The sequence below is a fragment of the Typopeltis vanoorti genome, chromosome 1 (genome assembly GCF_054136105.1).
Source record: "Typopeltis vanoorti isolate ZY-2024b chromosome 1, IOZ_Tvanoo_1.0, whole genome shotgun sequence".
Lineage (NCBI taxonomy): Eukaryota > Metazoa > Arthropoda > Arachnida > Uropygi > Thelyphonidae > Typopeltis > Typopeltis vanoorti.
The window spans coordinates 158,137,983-158,156,962 of record NC_143549.1 but is presented as its reverse complement, the minus strand read 5'-3'; the positions used below and the strand labels follow the sequence as shown (position 1 = coordinate 158,156,962).

The 18,980-nt window shown below is 36.2% G+C and overlaps 1 protein-coding gene across 1 annotated transcript in view; it reads right to left on the bottom strand.

Annotated features, from left to right (window-relative positions):
- Positions 1 to 18,980, bottom strand: part of LOC150110579 (cilia- and flagella-associated protein 43-like) — a 609,434-nt gene that overhangs the window by 460,166 nt on the left and 130,288 nt on the right. The window contains exons 7-8 of the mRNA XM_090401881.1: positions 16,437 to 16,574; positions 8,370 to 8,501 (exon numbers count right to left, since the gene is read on the bottom strand). Of these exons, the coding sequence (XP_090258007.1) occupies positions 8,370 to 8,501; positions 16,437 to 16,574 (270 nt within the window). The remainder of the gene's footprint in view (positions 1 to 8,369; positions 8,502 to 16,436; positions 16,575 to 18,980) is intronic.

The following is an 18,980-nucleotide window of genomic DNA, read 5'->3' as shown; positions in this document are numbered from 1 at the left end:
CTCTCAGTCCACTGCTCTTTGCATTGGTTCTTGAACCTTTCTTACAACAAGTCAACAATACATATGCTGTGCGAGGGATAACAGTTCCTTCAACTAAAGAGGAAAATAAGGTATTAGCATTTGCCGATGATGTAGTGGGAACTTTGAAGGATAATGATACCATATATATATTTTTTGGTATTTTGGGAAAATTCAGCAAAAACAGTGGATTAATTATTAATGCAGACAAGGTTAAATTAAAAGTTTATGGAAAGTGGGATCTTGGAGTCATTCCTTTTGGACTAACCTCAAATAAAGAACCCTTCATTATACTTGGAATTCAATTCTCCACTTACCCAATATTACCAGTCCAAGAACTGATATACAAAAACTTGGAAATGTTAGAAGACTGAAAAATAGGGCCATTCTCCTTTTCTTCTAAAGTGATAGTACTCAAAACCATAATCTTTCCTGCTCAGTTGTATTACAGACATCGCAGAAGCTGAAGAAAAACAATTATATAGTAAGCCTGTGCAATTTTTTTGGTGCAGCCAATACCAAGAAGTTAAAAAGGAATTTCTTAAACTATCAAAGAAGCATGGAGGACTTGGGCTTCCAGTCTTAAAATTCTGCTATTTAAGCAATACAGCTTCAAAAATCCATAAAATATTGCAGACCAATCACATATGTACAGACCTTCTCCTGTACTACCTGGGTTTTCATCTTCCCCTGTTTGGAGTTAATGATTATAACAGTTCAAAAGCTGAGATTGTTCCTGAATACTACAACACGTGCTGAACTCTAAGACTGCTAAAACACTCCTGAATTGACATTCTTTCCATTAAAAATAAATAAAATTTGGTATAAAGCAATCTTTAATCTTTTTTGCTGCAAAGTTCCACAGTTGGGTACTGACAACAATATTTTGTATCATAACTTGATGAAGTTCAAGGGTACCCTAACAGGAAGGATCTTGTTTGGAGAATTGCATATGGCCCCCTTCCAGTCAATGCCATCAAATAGAGGTACTTTAACATTGGAGATCCAATCTGTGACATCTGTTACCAATTGGAAACAGTAGAATATGCATCTGCCCTCCCCCTTGCTCTGAGTATTTGGAACAGATTATGTAATGTGTTGGGCATTCCACTGTTTATTATTATTATTATCTGAGACCTCCAGGGAGTCAAGGACTCATCGAGGTGGCTGTAAATTACCAACCCAGCTATCATACCTTCCCTTAAATTCATTTACACTAGATGCACTCACTACCCCTAAGGGCAAGTTATTCCACTCATTCACTCACTGCTCTCTGGGAGAAAAATCTAACTCTTACCCCTTTCTTGACTGAGAACAACCTTAACTTCCATGGATGCCCCAGTGTTCTCTCCCCGCCTTTCATATAACGAAAAATTTCATTATTTGAAATGCCATAACACCCATTCAAAAGTTTATAGACCTCTATCATATCACCCCTCTTTCTCCTGTTAATCAGTCTGCAATCCACATACTCCATAATCTAAATCCCATAATCCAGATATAATCTTTGTAACTCTTCTTTGTACCCTATCCACATTTTCTTTATCCCCTTGGAACCCGGTAGACCAAATCTGCACACAGTAATCCAGGTGTGGTCTTATCAAAGCCTTATAAAGAGGCAAAATTATTTCCTTATCCTTACATGTCAAGGTTCGTTTCAACATAGCAATTATCCTCTGAGTTTTATTTGCAACTTTTGTTATGTGACCTTTGAACTTTAAATTTTTATCCACCAATACACCAAGATCCCTTGCCTCTTATAGCATAACCCCGTTAATATAATATGCTGCAGGAACTCTAATCAAGCCAAAGTGCATAACTTTACACTTATTAGCATTAAACTGGCAGCCATTTTCATTTGCCCAGATTCCCAGTCTATTCAAATCATTTTGTAATTGCTGAATATCAGTAGCATCCCTGATTGCCCTGCCTATTTTTGCATCATCAGCAAACAATTGCACATCGGACAATAGCCATGCTTGATGTCATTAAGACAACAAAACAGGTTATTTTTTTACAATACCCACCACCTGTTGCAACATGAAGAGAATTTTGATTTTTATAATTAATGAATTAAAATCCCTTTTATGGAAGGTTAGAAAAAAACACGGATTTGAAAACTAGCAATATGATATCCAAATGCTTCATAATATTGTATTGTGGAAATTTTATTGTTCAATCAGATGTTTTTTGTATTTAGAAAGAAGCATTCTAGGAGATATCAAATTTATGACTAGATGGTGTAGACCACCCACATTATGCAATATTCACCAGGGGCAGATAAAATTCTGTCTATTCTTGCTATGAGAGTTTTTTAAATAGTTCCATCCTCTTAATTCAATGTAGTCTTATAGTCAATTGCAGGGATGATTGGAGAGCAATCCCAGCCAGAGAAGACCAATTCAAGGTGGTTAACCCCGATGGGGCTAACCACCTGGGTATCAGTCATCTTTACACTTTAGTTTCAATTGATCTTTTGATTGTTCATCTATATGAGATTGGTAAAAAAGGAAAACTGATAGCCTTTGGCTATATGATGATATAAAACAGCTGAGGCCTTTTCTCTCTCTCTCTCTCTCTCTTATGCTATCTATCTGTCTTTTTTTCTCCTAATATGAATGCCCCCATCTGTTCCTCCAGCCAAAAGACTGTGGTTCAAATCTCGCATTGGGCATGGATGTTAGTGATTGTCTGTGGAAATACTAGTGGTGGTAGAGGGCATTGGTATAGTTGTGGTCAGTTGTCGATGAGTAGTGGAGACAGAGCTGTAGAGCAGGTGCCTTCCCTCCCTCAATGAGTCGTTGGACATCCTGGAGGTGTCGTGTAATAATAATAATCAGGCTCTCTTGCATCCCCTATACAAACTACTCTAGGACTATGATTAGCAACCCTTTACTTTTTCAGAAGATCGAAACTAGTCTGGGTAGTGACCCTCCCCATAATGCAGAACATTACACAGGTCTGCAAGGATATGTACTCTGCATTATGGGATACTAAGGCAAATGATGTAAATTCATTAGCCTCTGTATTTGAGTTACCCTGTCCAGAAAATACTTCTGGCAAAAACTTTGTTTGCTTACACTTGGATAAAGGATTAAACCAAGATTATAATTTCTTGGCATCTTTAATTTATAGTGTACAATTTATACTGACTCTTTGAGTTCTTTACAGACTATCCTATATGTATAATCTACATCCAGTGCTTTGTGGGGTGTCACAACTGTTGTACAAAATGAAGAGCTTTAATTTTGATGTTTAGATCAGCTCATACTTTTTCAATGTACTGTTTGTCTGTATATGGTACTCTTAAAATGGTAATTATTAACTACAGACTGTTAATAAGATCAAAACTAATTGTCCAGAGGAAGTCATCATGGCAGGAAGCATTGACAAATAAATTGCATGATGGCAGTCTAGTCAATGGGGGGAGTTGTTCTTGCTGGGCTCGGCATAGGCTGCAAGTATCTTATACATTCTAATTTACTGAAGGATGATGATCCACCTATGTATGAAAGATGCAACACATATCTTACCCTATGTCATATTCTGGGAGTGTCAGCACTTCACATGAGAGAGGAATGAAATTTTTACTTATTTGGCCAAGCTACATACATTCCAACAGATGTTATCAGACACAGACAAACTGCATGATGTTTTTAGTATTTTGCAAAGAATTAATTTAAACAAACACATTTGATTATACATATTATCCTACATTTTGTACAATATTATTTACTAACTTATCCCTTTACGACTATTTATTGACACTTTGTGTACTGCTGTAATCATTGTTCAATATATATATATATATATATATATATATATATCGAACTTTTCAGACCACCCATATATATATATATGGGTGGTCTGAAAAGTTCTTGGCCCCAACCATAAATAGCAACACTATCAGCAAGATATTTTTAAGTTGGTACATCTGTAATAAGCATCGATGTGAAACTGCAAGTCATTCTATCAAGTAGTTTTTTTTTATACAGCTGTCAGAACCAAAGTGTTGTCTGTCTCCCTTGAAAAAATAGATAAAATTGAGTATCATGCGGTTATAAAATTCTTTGTAAAAGAAGGTTTAACACCAAAAGAAATTCATTCAAAGTTCATAAAAGTTTATGAGGATTCTTCTCCTTCGATTTCGACAATTAAGAAATGGGCTGACAAGTTTAAATGCGGCCATACCAGCCTTGAAGGACATCCAAAAAGTGTAACAACACCAAAAATCGTTGATCAGTGTACGATATGGTATTTGATGACCAGCAAGTCAAAGTGTGTGAAATTGCTGAGACTATAGACATTTCAAAAGAACATGTAGGATGCATTTTGCATGAAGAATTGAAAATGAAAAAGCTTTGTGCAAGATGGGTTCCATGGTTGCTCATAGCAGTTCAAAAACACACTCACATGAAAATCTCTGAACAGGGCTTGGAGCATTTTAACAAGAATAAAACTTATTTTGTGCATCGATTTATTACTATGGATGAGACTTGGATTCACCAGTATACACCAGAATCCAAACAGCAATCAAAACAGTGGACAGAAGCTGGTTGTTCAGTGCCAAAGAAGACAAGGTCATGGCATTGGTGTTTTGGGATGCTAAAGGCATTTTGTTTATTAATCATCTTGAAAAGGGTATAACAATAACTGGGGAATAGTATTCCGATCTTTTAACCAGACACTAGACAAAAAAATTCATGAGACAAGACCCGGTTTGCAGAAGAAGAAAATCATCTTTCATCAGGACAATGCACCTTCCCACAAAGGTGTTTTGGCAATGGGAAAAATTAAGATATCTGCACTATGTATTGTTGGAACATCCACCCTATTTCTCAGATTGGCTCCCCCTGACTTCTATCTCTTCACAAAACTAAAAATCTTCCTCACTGGTCGGCATTTTCCTTCGAATCAAGAGGTGATTGCAGCTGTAGAGGGATATTTTGCAGATCTTTTGAGAACCACTACAGGATGGGATAATGGTGGTGGAGCATCACTGGAATAAATATATTAGTCTTAAGGGAGATTATGTTGAAAAATAAAAACTTTTATTGTTAGGCTGAGAACTTTTTAGAGAGAGAGAGGGGAGGGGGGATGTTCCATATAGAAACTGGCCAGAAGAAAAGAATCCATGGCTGTCAACTATTGCATAATTCCATGAGTAGAATTGAAAATTCTCCAAGTAAAATAGTAGTAAAAATAGTAAAAATAGTCCTGAATTCATAGTAACATTGAAAAGATCAATCATATGAAGAGGGAAAGCATTTTTCAGTAAAGTGTCAGAAAGGGGGATAATGGTAAATAATGAGCTGATATCAAAGCTCACCATATATCATTATTACTTGAAACTGAATTCTGGATTAAAGATTTGAAATGAGTGGAATTTTTAATATAAGATGAAATGTGACCATTAAGTATTTTTAAAGATTTAGATGAGTATGACTAACTTAAAAAGATGGAAGGAAGTAGCATCCACAATGGGATGGAGAAGGTTATTACTTTATGAATTTTAGGTAATCCATATATCTGATTTGGGGGAGGACTAAATGGTTTGTGTTTTTTAACTATTTCAGGAGTCCAAGATGTTACTTTTAGAAGCTTTTTAAATGTGTTCTGAGAACTGGTGGGATCATAATCCAGCAGTTTAAAAGTAGTGCAGTCTCTGAGCAAAACATTCATTTTCCAATTACAATCACTAACACTGATGACCATAGTAGCATTTCCGTTGTTGGCTGCACACGAAATATCTTCAAAACTAGGCTACTTACAGTGGAGGCAGTTAGCTTCACATAATTTCTTTTTATCTCCTACCCATGAAAGGTTGTAAAAGAATAAGGAATTTTTTCTATTTTTATTAATTTTATATATTATTATTTGTTTGTTTACTTTTTTTAAAATCAGAAAATCTGTTCTAGAAACCAAAACACAAAGTTTTTCAAGCCACAAGTCTGGTTGAAGAGGGCACATATGCTAACCACTCAGCCAACAAGGCCTGCAGTTTACTGAATATCCCATAACACACACATCCTCTTCCGATCTTGGATGTATATAAACCTATACATTATGGAAAGAGTTGTTATTCAGACCAATTTCAACCTTTATTTATGTCTTATCAGTGGGAAGATTAATGAAGATGCTAGGAGCTAACTCAATGTTCAAATTCATATGTTGATATATAAATAGCAAAATAGTGAATCATCATCATGTTATTGCAAGACTCTGAATTTTTTTTTTCTGATGAATCACCAAATAGAAGTCAAAACCAGTTTGAGAAGTGATACTTGGATAATTCATTGCATCATACATGTGCATGTCCAAGAATTGCGTGCTGTGCATTATGGACTACTGGATGATATAGATTTCATGTACAAATTAACTGCCTCTAGTAGATCGATTTTGAGAAGATATTTCCAATGTAAACTTTTGTTTGCTCTACATGAAGAACTTAAGGATGAAAACAAGAATATAATTTCTTGTTAAGCATAATTTGCTATAACATTATAGCATTTTATATTAAACTATAAACAAATTAGATGAAAGTATTCTAAATAGATTTTTTAAATTTATAATTTTCAAGGAAGTGGAAAGAAGATAAGATAGTTCCATTACATAAAGGTGGCTCCAAGACAGAAATAACAAATTACAGACTAATTACTATCTCTAGAGTGGTGGTTGAAGTATTGACAAAGTTAAGTTAAAAGTAAATTGGGGAATGGGTAGATAGGAATATGATATTCTATGGGGGGGAATATGATTCTATAAAAGGTAGGTTCTCCCTTAGCAATTAATTCACATTTCATAATAAGGTGATGGCAGAAATGGATAAAGGAAATGGTTACACCAAGATACTGCTGGACTTTACAAAGGCATTTGACAGAATACCACATGGAAAACTATTGTATAAGTTGGAGCAAATGGGAATGGTATGAGGCTGGTGGCAAGGGTAGGGAACATGCTGATAGATAGACATCAGAAAGTGGTGTATGGTAGAGAGCAATCAATGCAAATGAGAGTGACTAGTGGAGGACCCCCAGGCCTCAGTACTAGGACCACCATTCATATACACCCATTGATATACATAATTTGTATATCAATGATACAGGGAAAGATTTAATGTGGGGGGGGGGATATCAAATGTTCACTGATAATGCAAAAGTGGGAAAGGTTTTTGCATCGTAAGCAAAAAACAAAAATAGTTGTAAAGGTGATGTAGATATCTTTCAGGATGATTTAAATAAATCAGCAGGGTTGGAGGACAATGGATGTCAATTTAATGTTGCAAAATGCACTTCAGGATGAAAAAATTACATACTTTGTATTATATTGATGGTATTGGATTACAGGAAATTGATAAGGATAAGGATCTGGGGAGTGATGGTTGATAGAGATTTGAAATTCAGAAGATATATTGCAAAATAACTCAGAGGATTGCTTGGATGCTGAAGAACACATTGATAGGTAAAGATAGGGAGGTTATTATCCTCTTTATAAGTCTATGATTCGGCACGTTTTCACTACTGTGCAAAGATTTGGTCACCTGTGTTTCATGGGAATCAGGAAGTGGTAAAGAATATTCAGAGAGGAGTGACCAACCTTGTGACAGGTTTGCAGAATGCTCCCTATAAGGACAGATTGATGGTGTATGAGTCGCAGAGGTTAGCTGACAGGAAGAGGAGAGGGGGGGGGATATGATAGAAACTTAGAAGTTACTAAAGGGATTCTATAAAATTAATACAAAAGAAATTTTTCAATAGATGAGTAAGGGATCACACTTTGAAGTTGTCTAAGAGTGTGCAGACTAGGTTCTGTACTTGGAGAGAGTGGTGAATGTGAGTAGAATGGATTGCCAGAGGTGGTTGTGAGTGTCCCAATTGCCAATAAGTTTAAAGAGCGGTATGGTAGGTATTGTGTGAATAATTGGTAGTGTGGTTCTCTTGTGATGAGTCTTTTGACTTGCTGGAGATTCCTGTATAAATGATGATGATGATGATAATATCACACATCTTGTAAGCAGCCTAGAGAAAACCAAAATATCTGCTGCCATATTTTCTATTTTGCATTTGTGGTAACTGGTTAGCAATTGTAATGTTAGCTTAAATAAGGCATGGCTTTTGCACAACATCACTGTTTTGCCAAGGCAATGAGAAAGCTGCAATTTCGAAAAGCTAGTCCCATTTATTCTGAATGTGAGTTATGAATCTGAAACCAAAAAAAAAAAAAAACAAAAAAAAAATCCCTTCAAAGGAATTAAGATTATCAATATAATTCTCCTTTATTTCAAAGTGATTAATTCCATCACTAAAAATATAAATGTATAAACATGTTTGATTACATAACTTTCCACTTACCTGACTTGAATAGACAGTTAACATATGAAAATTTGGTGAGAACACAATATAATTCACAGACTGGCTAACGTTGAAAGTTTGGAGCACATTCCATGCATTTTGAGTGATGTCAATTAACTGTAAGTATCCATCCTGGGAACAATACAAAAAATTAAAAAGACAAACAATACAACTGTATCATTAGCAATGAAAGAAATAAAAGGATAATTCATAAATCAGGACCAGATTTCAGGTGCTGTGGCCTTAAGCTTTAAGTTTTAAAAGACTCTCCCTCCTTTTTACTGAGTAAATTTTAGCTTATCTTTACAGAGGTAGAAGCCCCTTGTAATGTGAAGCCCTAAGCTGAAGCTTTTCTGGGTTATTATTATTATTATTATTATGTGACACCTCCAGGGAGTCAAAGGCCTCATTGCGGGAGGGCAATCTACTATACTTTGCTAAATACATCTCACCCTCGCCACTAATTCTTCTACTATGACAAAATCCAACCTTGTTCAAAAGATTTAAGGCATACATAACCTTCTTATGCCACTAACAATAGAAAGATATGACTCAATTTTGGATTGCTGATATCTGTTATCATTTTTGCATCTAAAAGTTCTATCAGGAGAGTAGCAAAATATTCTCGAGGCTTAGAAATGGAGGAAAGAGTACTATAAAAGGAATTACAAATGATAAACGTGACATGAAAACTGATATCCTTGATGTATGGAGTAATTACTTTGAAAGATGCTAAATGAAACAAGTTGTGAAACAAGTTGTTTCTTTTGAAACAAGTTGTGTCAGTACAGTGGTAGAAAACTCCCAAGAGAAAAGCAGTTAGAAATACATGATATTCAGTTGTTTGCAGATGATGCAAAGTTGGGCCGAACTATGAAGAGTAGAGAAGATACAGAGAAGACGTTGAGGCCTTACAAGAAGTGGTGAAGAATATTCAGAGATGAGTGATCAACCTTGTGACAGGTTTGTAGAATGCTCCCTATGAGGACAGATTGATGGTGTATAAATTGCAGAGGTTAGCTGACAGGAAGAGGAGAGGGAGGATATGATAGAAACTTAGAAGTTACTAAAGGAATTCTATAAGATTGATAGAAAAGAAATTTTTCAATACATGAGTAAGGGATCACACCTTGAACTTGTCTAAGAGTGTGCAGACTAGGTTCTGTACTTGAATAAATTGAGCGAATTGGTACAGAATTGAATATCACATCAAAAATGTGGATAGGCAGCTGGAGTAAATGAAATTCAACAGAAATGCTCAAATATCTTACTATGAGAGCTCTACTCCGATCATCCAGATTCAACCCTGTGACCAGTCCTGAATTATACAGTAGCTGCACTGCATAATTCAGGACTGGTCACAGGGTCGAATCTGGATGATCAGAGTAGAGCTCTCATAGTAAGTACCCATTTATAAAAAGGGAAATAAAACTGAATGTGACGATTACCGAGGAATTTCCTTACTAAGTGTTCTTGGTAAGATTTATGCAAGTATACTTGAGAAACAGCTAAGAAAAATTGTGGAAGAAAGATTGGTGGAGACCAAGCTGGATTTAGGCCAAACAGAGGTGTTGTCAGTATCAAATTTTCACTTTAAGACAGATAGTTAAGAAATCTTGGGAATATAACAAGGGTTTGTATTTAAGTTTCTGCAGATCTGGAAAAGGTATATCATGAGGTGCCAAGAGGAAAGCTCTTCAAAATGCTACAGTTATATAGTATCAATCGAACATTATATCAAGCAATACTTAGTCTTTATTTGAGTTGTAAGTCAGCAATTAGACCTCAAAGAGGTAGGAAGATGGTTTGATGTTTTATGTGAGACATGTACATTATCCCATATGTTATTCATCATCTGTATGAATCACATTATGAAGTGGTATTAAACCTGATATTAAAATTGGATATGTTAATCTCAGCTCTTTACTTTATGCAGATAATGTTATACTCCTAAATAAATCCAGTACAAGTCTGCAAGATTCCTTGACTAAATTAAATAACTGTTGATATGAAAATCAGCAATAAAACACAAGGACAATGAAAATGGGCAAAAAACATTGAAAACGTCAACTAAATCCTAAATGGTAAATTTATAGAACAACTGAAACATTTAAGCTACCCAAGTACAATTTTTAGTGAAGGTGGAAAATTAAATATGGAAATAGACAACAAAATTAGTAAAGCTCGCATTTTAGGAAGGCAGCTGAATAAATTTATATGGAATAAGAAAGAAATTGGTCAAAACACTAAATTAGCTGTACACAAGACAGTGTTCAAACGAATTTTAACTTATGGATCTGAGAGCTGGGTTAGAAATAAAACTGTTGATCAAAGACTAGAGACTTCTGATATGAGAGTTCTGAGAAAGATTAGTGGAGTGTACAAATGGCATCAATGGCAGTATCACATCAAAAATGAGGATATTAGGAAAGAACTCACCACTGTTAGCATTCACGGATGTGTTAGTAGAGCTATGGTCACTTAAATAGAATGGAAGAGGAAATATTAGCAAAACAAGTATTCTTTGCCAGGTTGGCAGGAAAAAGACTTAGAGGAAGACCAAGATGCAGATAGATTGATACAGTAAAAAGCACCTTAAAAGACAGAAATATAAGATCTGATAATATTGTAGTCTTGACAGATAACAGATTAATTTGGAGGAAGATTATTGAGCAGAAGTTATTAGTGGTGTAACTTTTTCATGTAGTACTGTCATAATTATCCTGTACATCCCCTAAGGGTACGTATTAGGAATTTGACGATGATGAAGTTCTAGCCAATGATGTGAGATACATAACTTACATTTCAATGAATGTGGCACAATCAAGGTAAGAGAAACTATGGAATTATTTGTATTGATTAGTGCTGACCTCCCATGAATCACAAAACTCATTGTTGGATGTCAACACAAGTGAACATCTATCATACCAGTGTTTGTACTTTCATCACCATTATAGGCAATACATTCCACATTCCTACCATTCTCCATGCAAAAAACTTACTTCCAGTACCCAGTACGCTAATAATTCCATAACAGGAATTATTAGCGTAACAACGGCGCCTACCTCTAATAATTCCTGTTAGCGTAGGAAGTGTGGGAAGAAGTTTTTACAAGCTTAAACTGATTAAAAATTATTTGTGAACAGCAGTGACCCAAGAAAGATTGGTTGGTCTAGCAACTATATCGATAGAGGCAGGCATAGCTTATAATTTAAATTTAGAAGTGCTTAAAAACAGTTTTATTGTGCGATATCCTCGTAGAGCAAACATTTAATTAATATTATTATGTAATCATTTTGCATTAATGTTTCTCTTGTAATAAAAACCAAATAGCAATTGGAGATTTTCTTATATTTTTGTCTTTATAATCCATCAGGGGAATATTTAATTGTCTGCCTCAGGGCGTGATCTAATCTGGCGATGGCCCTGCTTACTTCTTACACATTTACTCACCACTTCCTTTTGTAACTTTGTAAGGCTTGAGTTAGCCGCATTGGCTCTCCAGTATGCAGTAGCATTATTCTGCTTCTATTTGCTGGCCGATTCATCTTTAAGGATTTTAGGAAATTAATACAGATGGCTTGCCATTCCTCTGCTGCATACCTGTTGGTCCACAGGAGGTATTTCATTTCCCTCCTTCCACCCATTTCTGGGAGGCATTCCCCAGGTGGCAGTATCTAGACAATCACAAACCTCCATGCCTATGGCGTGATTCGAACCCGCAGCCTTTTGGCTGGAGAGCAGATACGCTAACCACTCGGCCAACCAGGCCAGCAAATGAAGACGCTATCAAACATAAAATAAATCTAGAATGGTCTACTATGACCATACTTCCAAATATATGGAAAAATACACATCTCTTCAAATAACTTAAAATCAAAATATACAGTTCACTTCTCTCAGTTCTTTATGGTGCGGAGACTGTTATCAAACAGAAGATAGAATAGAGAGTGACTGGTTTTAAAACAAGTGTTTGAGGAAAACAAATAAAATAGCATGGAATGAAATGAAACCAATCAAGAGATCAAAGAAGAATTATACTACCATATTTCAATAATAACAAGAATCAAAGAAAAGCAGTTACAGGGGTATGGATGTGTGTAAAATAATGGTTACTGAAGAATTTCCTTAAATTCTCAAAAATGGAAGGATTAAAGAAAAGATACCACTGGGAAGAGTAAGAATGAAATAAACAGAAAATCAACAGCATAAGTGATCTGAATTCTTACAGAAATTTAAATAACTTGGCTGCATAGGCTGGACTGGAAAGTTATTGTTCATGGCAGCCTCAACCTGCCTTAGACAGATGGGGAAGATGATGATGTAGCAAGTGGTGGTGGTCTAATCCTAAGCAATAAAATTTTCTATCATCAAACCTAGCTCATAACTATTATTTATTTGTATTATGACAAATAATTAATACTTGCTTATGCTACATAACTGACTTGCTGATATATTTTTCACTCATTAATTTACTAAAAAAAATCACACTTTCACAAAGAAAAATTCTAAAGCATCTAAAAATACTGAACATGTCCTAATACCACAATTTCTTCTTTTATTTTTTCAAATTCCAACAACAAAAGATTCTATATATATAGTATATTAGTACCATTGCTGGATTAATTATTTCAAGTTAAACATATTGTACTATAAATAACATTAATTTCTCAAATGATGATTGCCTCAGATACCAATATATCAGTGGTTAAATTCTAAATGAATAAGCTCCAGGGCCCTTAAAGTAAGGATCACAAATGTGAGGCTGCAACATTTTTTTAAATTTTATTTATTTATTTACTCTGGTGGAGTTAAAGCCATCAGGCCTTCTCTTCCACACCATAAGAAACATTAAATACAAATACAGATACAAATGCAAAATTACAAATTAATATATTACTTCTAACATATTAATAGTAATTGTTCATAATCAGGCGACTGTTGATATTGACTTTATATGCACATTCAAAACTGTAAAAAATTGTTGAATAATAACACAAGGAGAATAGAAGTTGAATTGCAGGATAGAGAAAAGAACACATTTGAGGCCATTTGGTGTGAGATTGTGGCTAGCAGAACTAAATATACAATTGGGTGCTGCTATAGACCAGGTGATGGAAAAGATGGTGGTGACAGTATGCACAAGCAAATAGAAGAAATGGGTGGAAGGAGGGTGATTATTATGGGAGATTTCAACTATGGTCGCATTGATTGGAGTGAAGAGAGGACACACGGGAGGAAGGAACTGGATTTTATGCGGTTATTAAGGGATAACTATCTGCGACAGCATGTAATGGAAAATACTAGGGGTCAGAGAGTGCTTGACCTAGTAATTACATCTGAGGATTTGGCTGTAACAAATATGACCACATTGCCACCAATCGGTGAGAGTGATCATAGGGTCTTAACTTGGGAGGTGGCTAAAGGTGTAGAATTTTCAATTAAGACAGGGTACATGTGGAATTATTGGGCTGGAAAGTATGACATGCTTAGGAGTTTGATTGGTTCAGTGCCATGACATGTACAACTGCAAGGACTAGAAGTTGATAGTGCATGGGAGGTAGTTAAGAAGTGCTTGCATGAAGCAATGGCTGACTGTATACCTAGAGTCCGAATAATAAATCAAGTAGGGGTTAAATGGATGAATAACACCATTAAGCTTGAGTTGCAAAAAAAGAAACAACTATGGAGGGAATTTAAGGAGAAGAGTGACCGGCAGGCACATGAACGGTATAAAGCGCAGGCCAGAAGGGTGACGAGTGTGGTAAGAAAAGCAAAAAAGGATTACGAAAGAACATTGGCCATGCAGGCTAAAGAGAATCCTAAACAGTTTTTTAGATATGTAGCAAGTAAAAGGAAAAATGTACATGGCAGATTGATTTTAAAGAGTGCTGATGGTAGGGAGGTAACTGAATCAGTTGAGATAGTTGAGTTACTGAGTGAGCACTTTGCAAAAGTATATCATCCAGGTGGTGACATTGCAGAAACGAATAAACCAGTAGATTATACGGAAATTGTGGTTAATGAAGTGGAGGTGAGTAGTCTATTGCATAACCTCAATGTCAATACATCTGTGGGATTGGATGGTATACCAGCTCGTGTTGTACGAGAAGCAGCTAAAGAATTGTCAGTACCCTTGACCATTTTGTTTAATTTGAGTCTCGGGTCTGGGTTAATCCCGAGCGGGTGGAAAGAGGGGAAAATAGTTCCACTGCATAAAGGTGGTTCCAAGACTGCTGTTGTAAATTACTGACCGATTAGCATATCAGGAATCATTGTCAAGGTCTTAGAGAAATTAATCAAGAAAAGAATACAGGATTGGATAGATGAAAATGGGATATTGTATGGGGGACAACATGGTTTTGTGAAGGGTAGATCATGACTCAGTAACTTGCTCACGTTTTATAACACAGTGACGGCTGAACTGGATAGGGGTAATGGGTTTACAGTGATACTACTGGACCTTGCAAAGCCTTTGATAGGATACCACATGGAACCCTAATCAGTAAACTGGAGCAGATGGGGATAGATATAGGGTTGGTGAGATGGATAAGAGGGTGGTTGAAGGAGAGATATCAAAGAGTGGTTTATTCAGGAGTGGAGTCTAAAAGACGTCTTGTGACTAGTGGAGTGCCACAGGGCTCTGTTCTTGGACCACTGCTTTTCAATTTGTTCATCAATGATATTGGAAAGAATCTGAGAGGAAGTGTTCACTTGTTTGCTGATGATGCAAAGTTGGGTAGAGCAATTGTGAGTGCACAAGATGTCAAAATTTTACAGGATGATTTGGATAGTTTGGAGGACTGGGCTAGGAAAAATGGATGTGAATTTAATGTGGCAAAGTGTAAGGTTATGCACTTTGGGGTGAAAAGAATAGCAGCAGCAGTATATCGCATTGGTGGAATCATACTCCAGGAGATTGATGAGGCCAGGGATTTGGGAGTGTTGGTGGATAGGGAGTTGAAGTTTAGGGGGCACATCGCAAAAGTAACTAAAACAGCTCACCAAATCACTTGGCTTCTGAAAAATACTTTAACATGCAGAGACGAACAAGTTGTTGTTCCTCTGTATCGAGCCTTGATAAGACCCCATCTGGACTTCTGTGCCCAGCTATGGGCACCAGGGTTTCTTCGTGATGGGGAGGAAGTGGAGAGGGTCCAGAGACGAGTGACCAAGATGATAGCAGGTCTGTGGAATGAACCTTATGAGAATAGGTTGAAGATTTGTGGGTTGCAGAAATTGGAAAATAGGCGAAGGAGGGGTGATATGATTGAGACATTCAAATTACTGAAGGGTTTTTATAAGATTGATCCAGAAGATATTTTTGAAAATATGACTGGTGGTGGGAGGACTAGGGGCCATGCATGGAAGCTGGGCAAGAGCGTGGTTGACAAGGGTGTTAGAGCTAGGTTCTTTACTTGGAGAGTGGTAAATGAGTGGAATAAGCTTCCAGAGTCTGTTGTGGGTGCTACGACCGTGAATGAGTTCAAGGCAAGGTATGATAGATACTGTGTGAATGTTGAATAGTTGTTCTTGACATGATGTTAGGGCCTCCCTCGATGAGTCTGTCGACTCCTTGGAGTTTCCCGGAACAATAATAATAATAATAATAATAATTACCGTAAATGAAGAAAAGTCACAAAACAGAAAAATGTTCCGTGCCCAGTGAATAAAAAAAGTTCCAAGGTCAAACCCAGAGGACCCTGGCTGAATTTAACCACTGCAGTATATTTTATTTTTCCTATTCCAAAGTAATGCAGTTTGTAAAAAATTCTCAAAATTGAAAAAAATATTTATATAAATCCACTAATGCCTTTTATTCCCAAAGGAAGGAGAAGGAACTCTTTTAACCTTAAATGACCTTTTGGAAAATCAATGGACAGCCAGTCTCCAGCTTAGTCAACACTAATAATTTAGTGCTGACCAAGCTGGAGCCAAGGACATTGGCATTCAACTTGTTTTGTAAAATTAAAAGTTTTCAAAAAAAAAAAAAAAACATGTTTTTCTAAGTACCGAGTGAGTCGATTGCAGACAAGACTGAAATTAAGAAAAAAACAATTTACTTACCTTTCTTCCAACAAAGATTCCAGATCTATGAACAGACAGACAAGTTACACAATCTGTCCATTCAATGTCTTCTTGTCTGGACACACACTCTTCATTTGCATGGTGGAGAACTGCAATTTCTTGCTGTTCATTATCAATCTATTAACAACAAAAACAAAAAAAGATAAACAAATAACACACTATTAAAATTGAATCCTTTATACTTTGTTAACAGAAGTGTTTATACAGACATATTACAAAGTTCGGTAACCTCATCCTCCTTAACATGTTAGGATAATCATTTATATTTTTGAACCATGTCTATCGCCATCTTCCTTTCCTTCACTTGCCTTCTAACAGATGTTTACAAAGAAATTTATGCCTCAGAATATGACACATATATCATATTTTTATTTCTGTATTTTCATTTTTAGTTGCAATTTAGTACCATCATCTCCATGACTTCTTCATTTCTCTTCTGAATCTATGAGATCTTCAATGCTCTTCGGTATGTCCACATCTCAAAAGCAACAATTCTTCTAATGTCTTCTTTGTTTATTATCCATGTTTCTGCTCCATAGAGAAAAGAGGATCACATAAAGTATTTAATCATTCTTAATCTAGTTTTTTGCTTATTTTTCTTGATGTTAGTAAATTCTTCATTTCTGTTAAAGGTTAATTTTGCAATTTCTGTTCTTCTCTTATCACTGTTTTCATTTTCCATCCTTTGTAATTAAGTGCAAGCTGAATAAGTATCCATAAATATGTCTAATACATATGTTTCCTTAAACAATTGATATGATCAGATAAAAGACTCAAATTTGGTGTGTCCATGTTATATACAGTTTCATACAGTTATTATTATTATTAACATCTGACCTCCACAGAGTCAGAGATTCATTGTGGGAGGTACACACTATTGCACACAATGCTCATCCAACCATGCTTTAAACTGATTCAATGTATCTACATTCACAACACACTCAGGCAATGCATTCCACTCACCAACCACTCCATGCAAAGAACCTACTCCTATCCCCCTCTGCTCACACCCTCAGAGTTTCCAGAGATGGCCTCTTGTTCTATCCCCCCCCCTCTTCCTACTATTCACCAGGATTCGCAACTTACATTCTCTCAATGTGTCCTCGTACTCCACTTTTGTGAATCTTCTCTGAGCCCTTTCCAACATATTCTCATCACCATGAAAACCGGGCAACAAAACACATACACAATAACCCATATGAGGCCTCAAGGCTTTATACAGCATCATACCCTCTCTATTTCTACATGTCAATGTCCTCCACATCCTTACCATTATTGAAGTGATGTCTTCACAAGTTGTGCAATATGGCCCCTGAATTTCAGGTCCTTGTCCACCATCACTCCTGGATCTCTCATCTCCTCTGCTTCCTTTAAAGTTTCCCCACCAAGTGTATACTTTGCATCCCATTGTTGCTTACCAAATCTCAAAACCTTACATTTTTGCAACATTGAACTGAGCGTTCCACTTACCTGCCCATTCATGAAATCTATTCAAGTCTTCTTCTAAGGCCATAACATCTGCTTGACTCTACATTGCTCTCCCCAGCTTTGCATCATCTGCAAACAGCTGCATATCACTAGTTAAACCCATCCCAATATCATTAACGTACAAACTGAAGAACAATGGTCCAAAATTGACTCCTGCAGCACACCACTAGTCACCTTTCTCTTTCAAGATACCCCCCCCCCATATACAGCTTTCTGATACCTATCAGGCAGCCAGTCACTGATCCAACTCAGAAGTCTGTTATTCAACCCCATCTGTTTCAATTTATTTAAAACTTCATGTGAGAGGCCTTTGCAATATCCAAGTACGCCACTGAATATGAATATTCCCCCCCCTGTCCAAAGTATTTGTTACCTGTAATAATACATCAGTAAGTTAGTGAAACATAATCTCCCCCTTAACAAACACATGCTGATAACCACAGAGAATACTGCTGTTATCAACCCATTTCTGTATCCTACCTCTCACCAATCTCACCAGTACCTTCACCACAACTCCAGATACATAGACCAGCCAACAATTTGAAGCTAGACCCTTATCACCACCTTTATGCAGCAGAACAATTTTACACTCCTTCCACTCTCTTGGAACCTGTACTGTCGCAAGACTTTTATTAAACAGGCATGCCAATTCCCTGAAACATTCCCTTACAATCAGTGGTGAGTTATAAGGGACTCACGCGAGCCCTTTGTTAAATTTTTCTCAAATTTGCGAGCCCCTTTTTCTTCTTGTTTATTTCTTTATTTTTTCAAAAAAAAAAAGTTTTTTTGAAATATATTAAGCGACAAACTCATATGGTACTAATAAAAATTAGTCTATTCAGCAGTGTATAGATTATTTGGAATTATTGTTTCAACTCCTCTATAACGAATGCGCCCAAGTTTGAAAATAAAATAAGCACATCCGCTATCTTTACAATTCTCATAGCCAATCGTATGGTAATGTAATATCTTCTACTGTCTGCGACATTGTAAACGTATGTTATTTTTTGCCTATATGTTGTAACTTTATCTTTA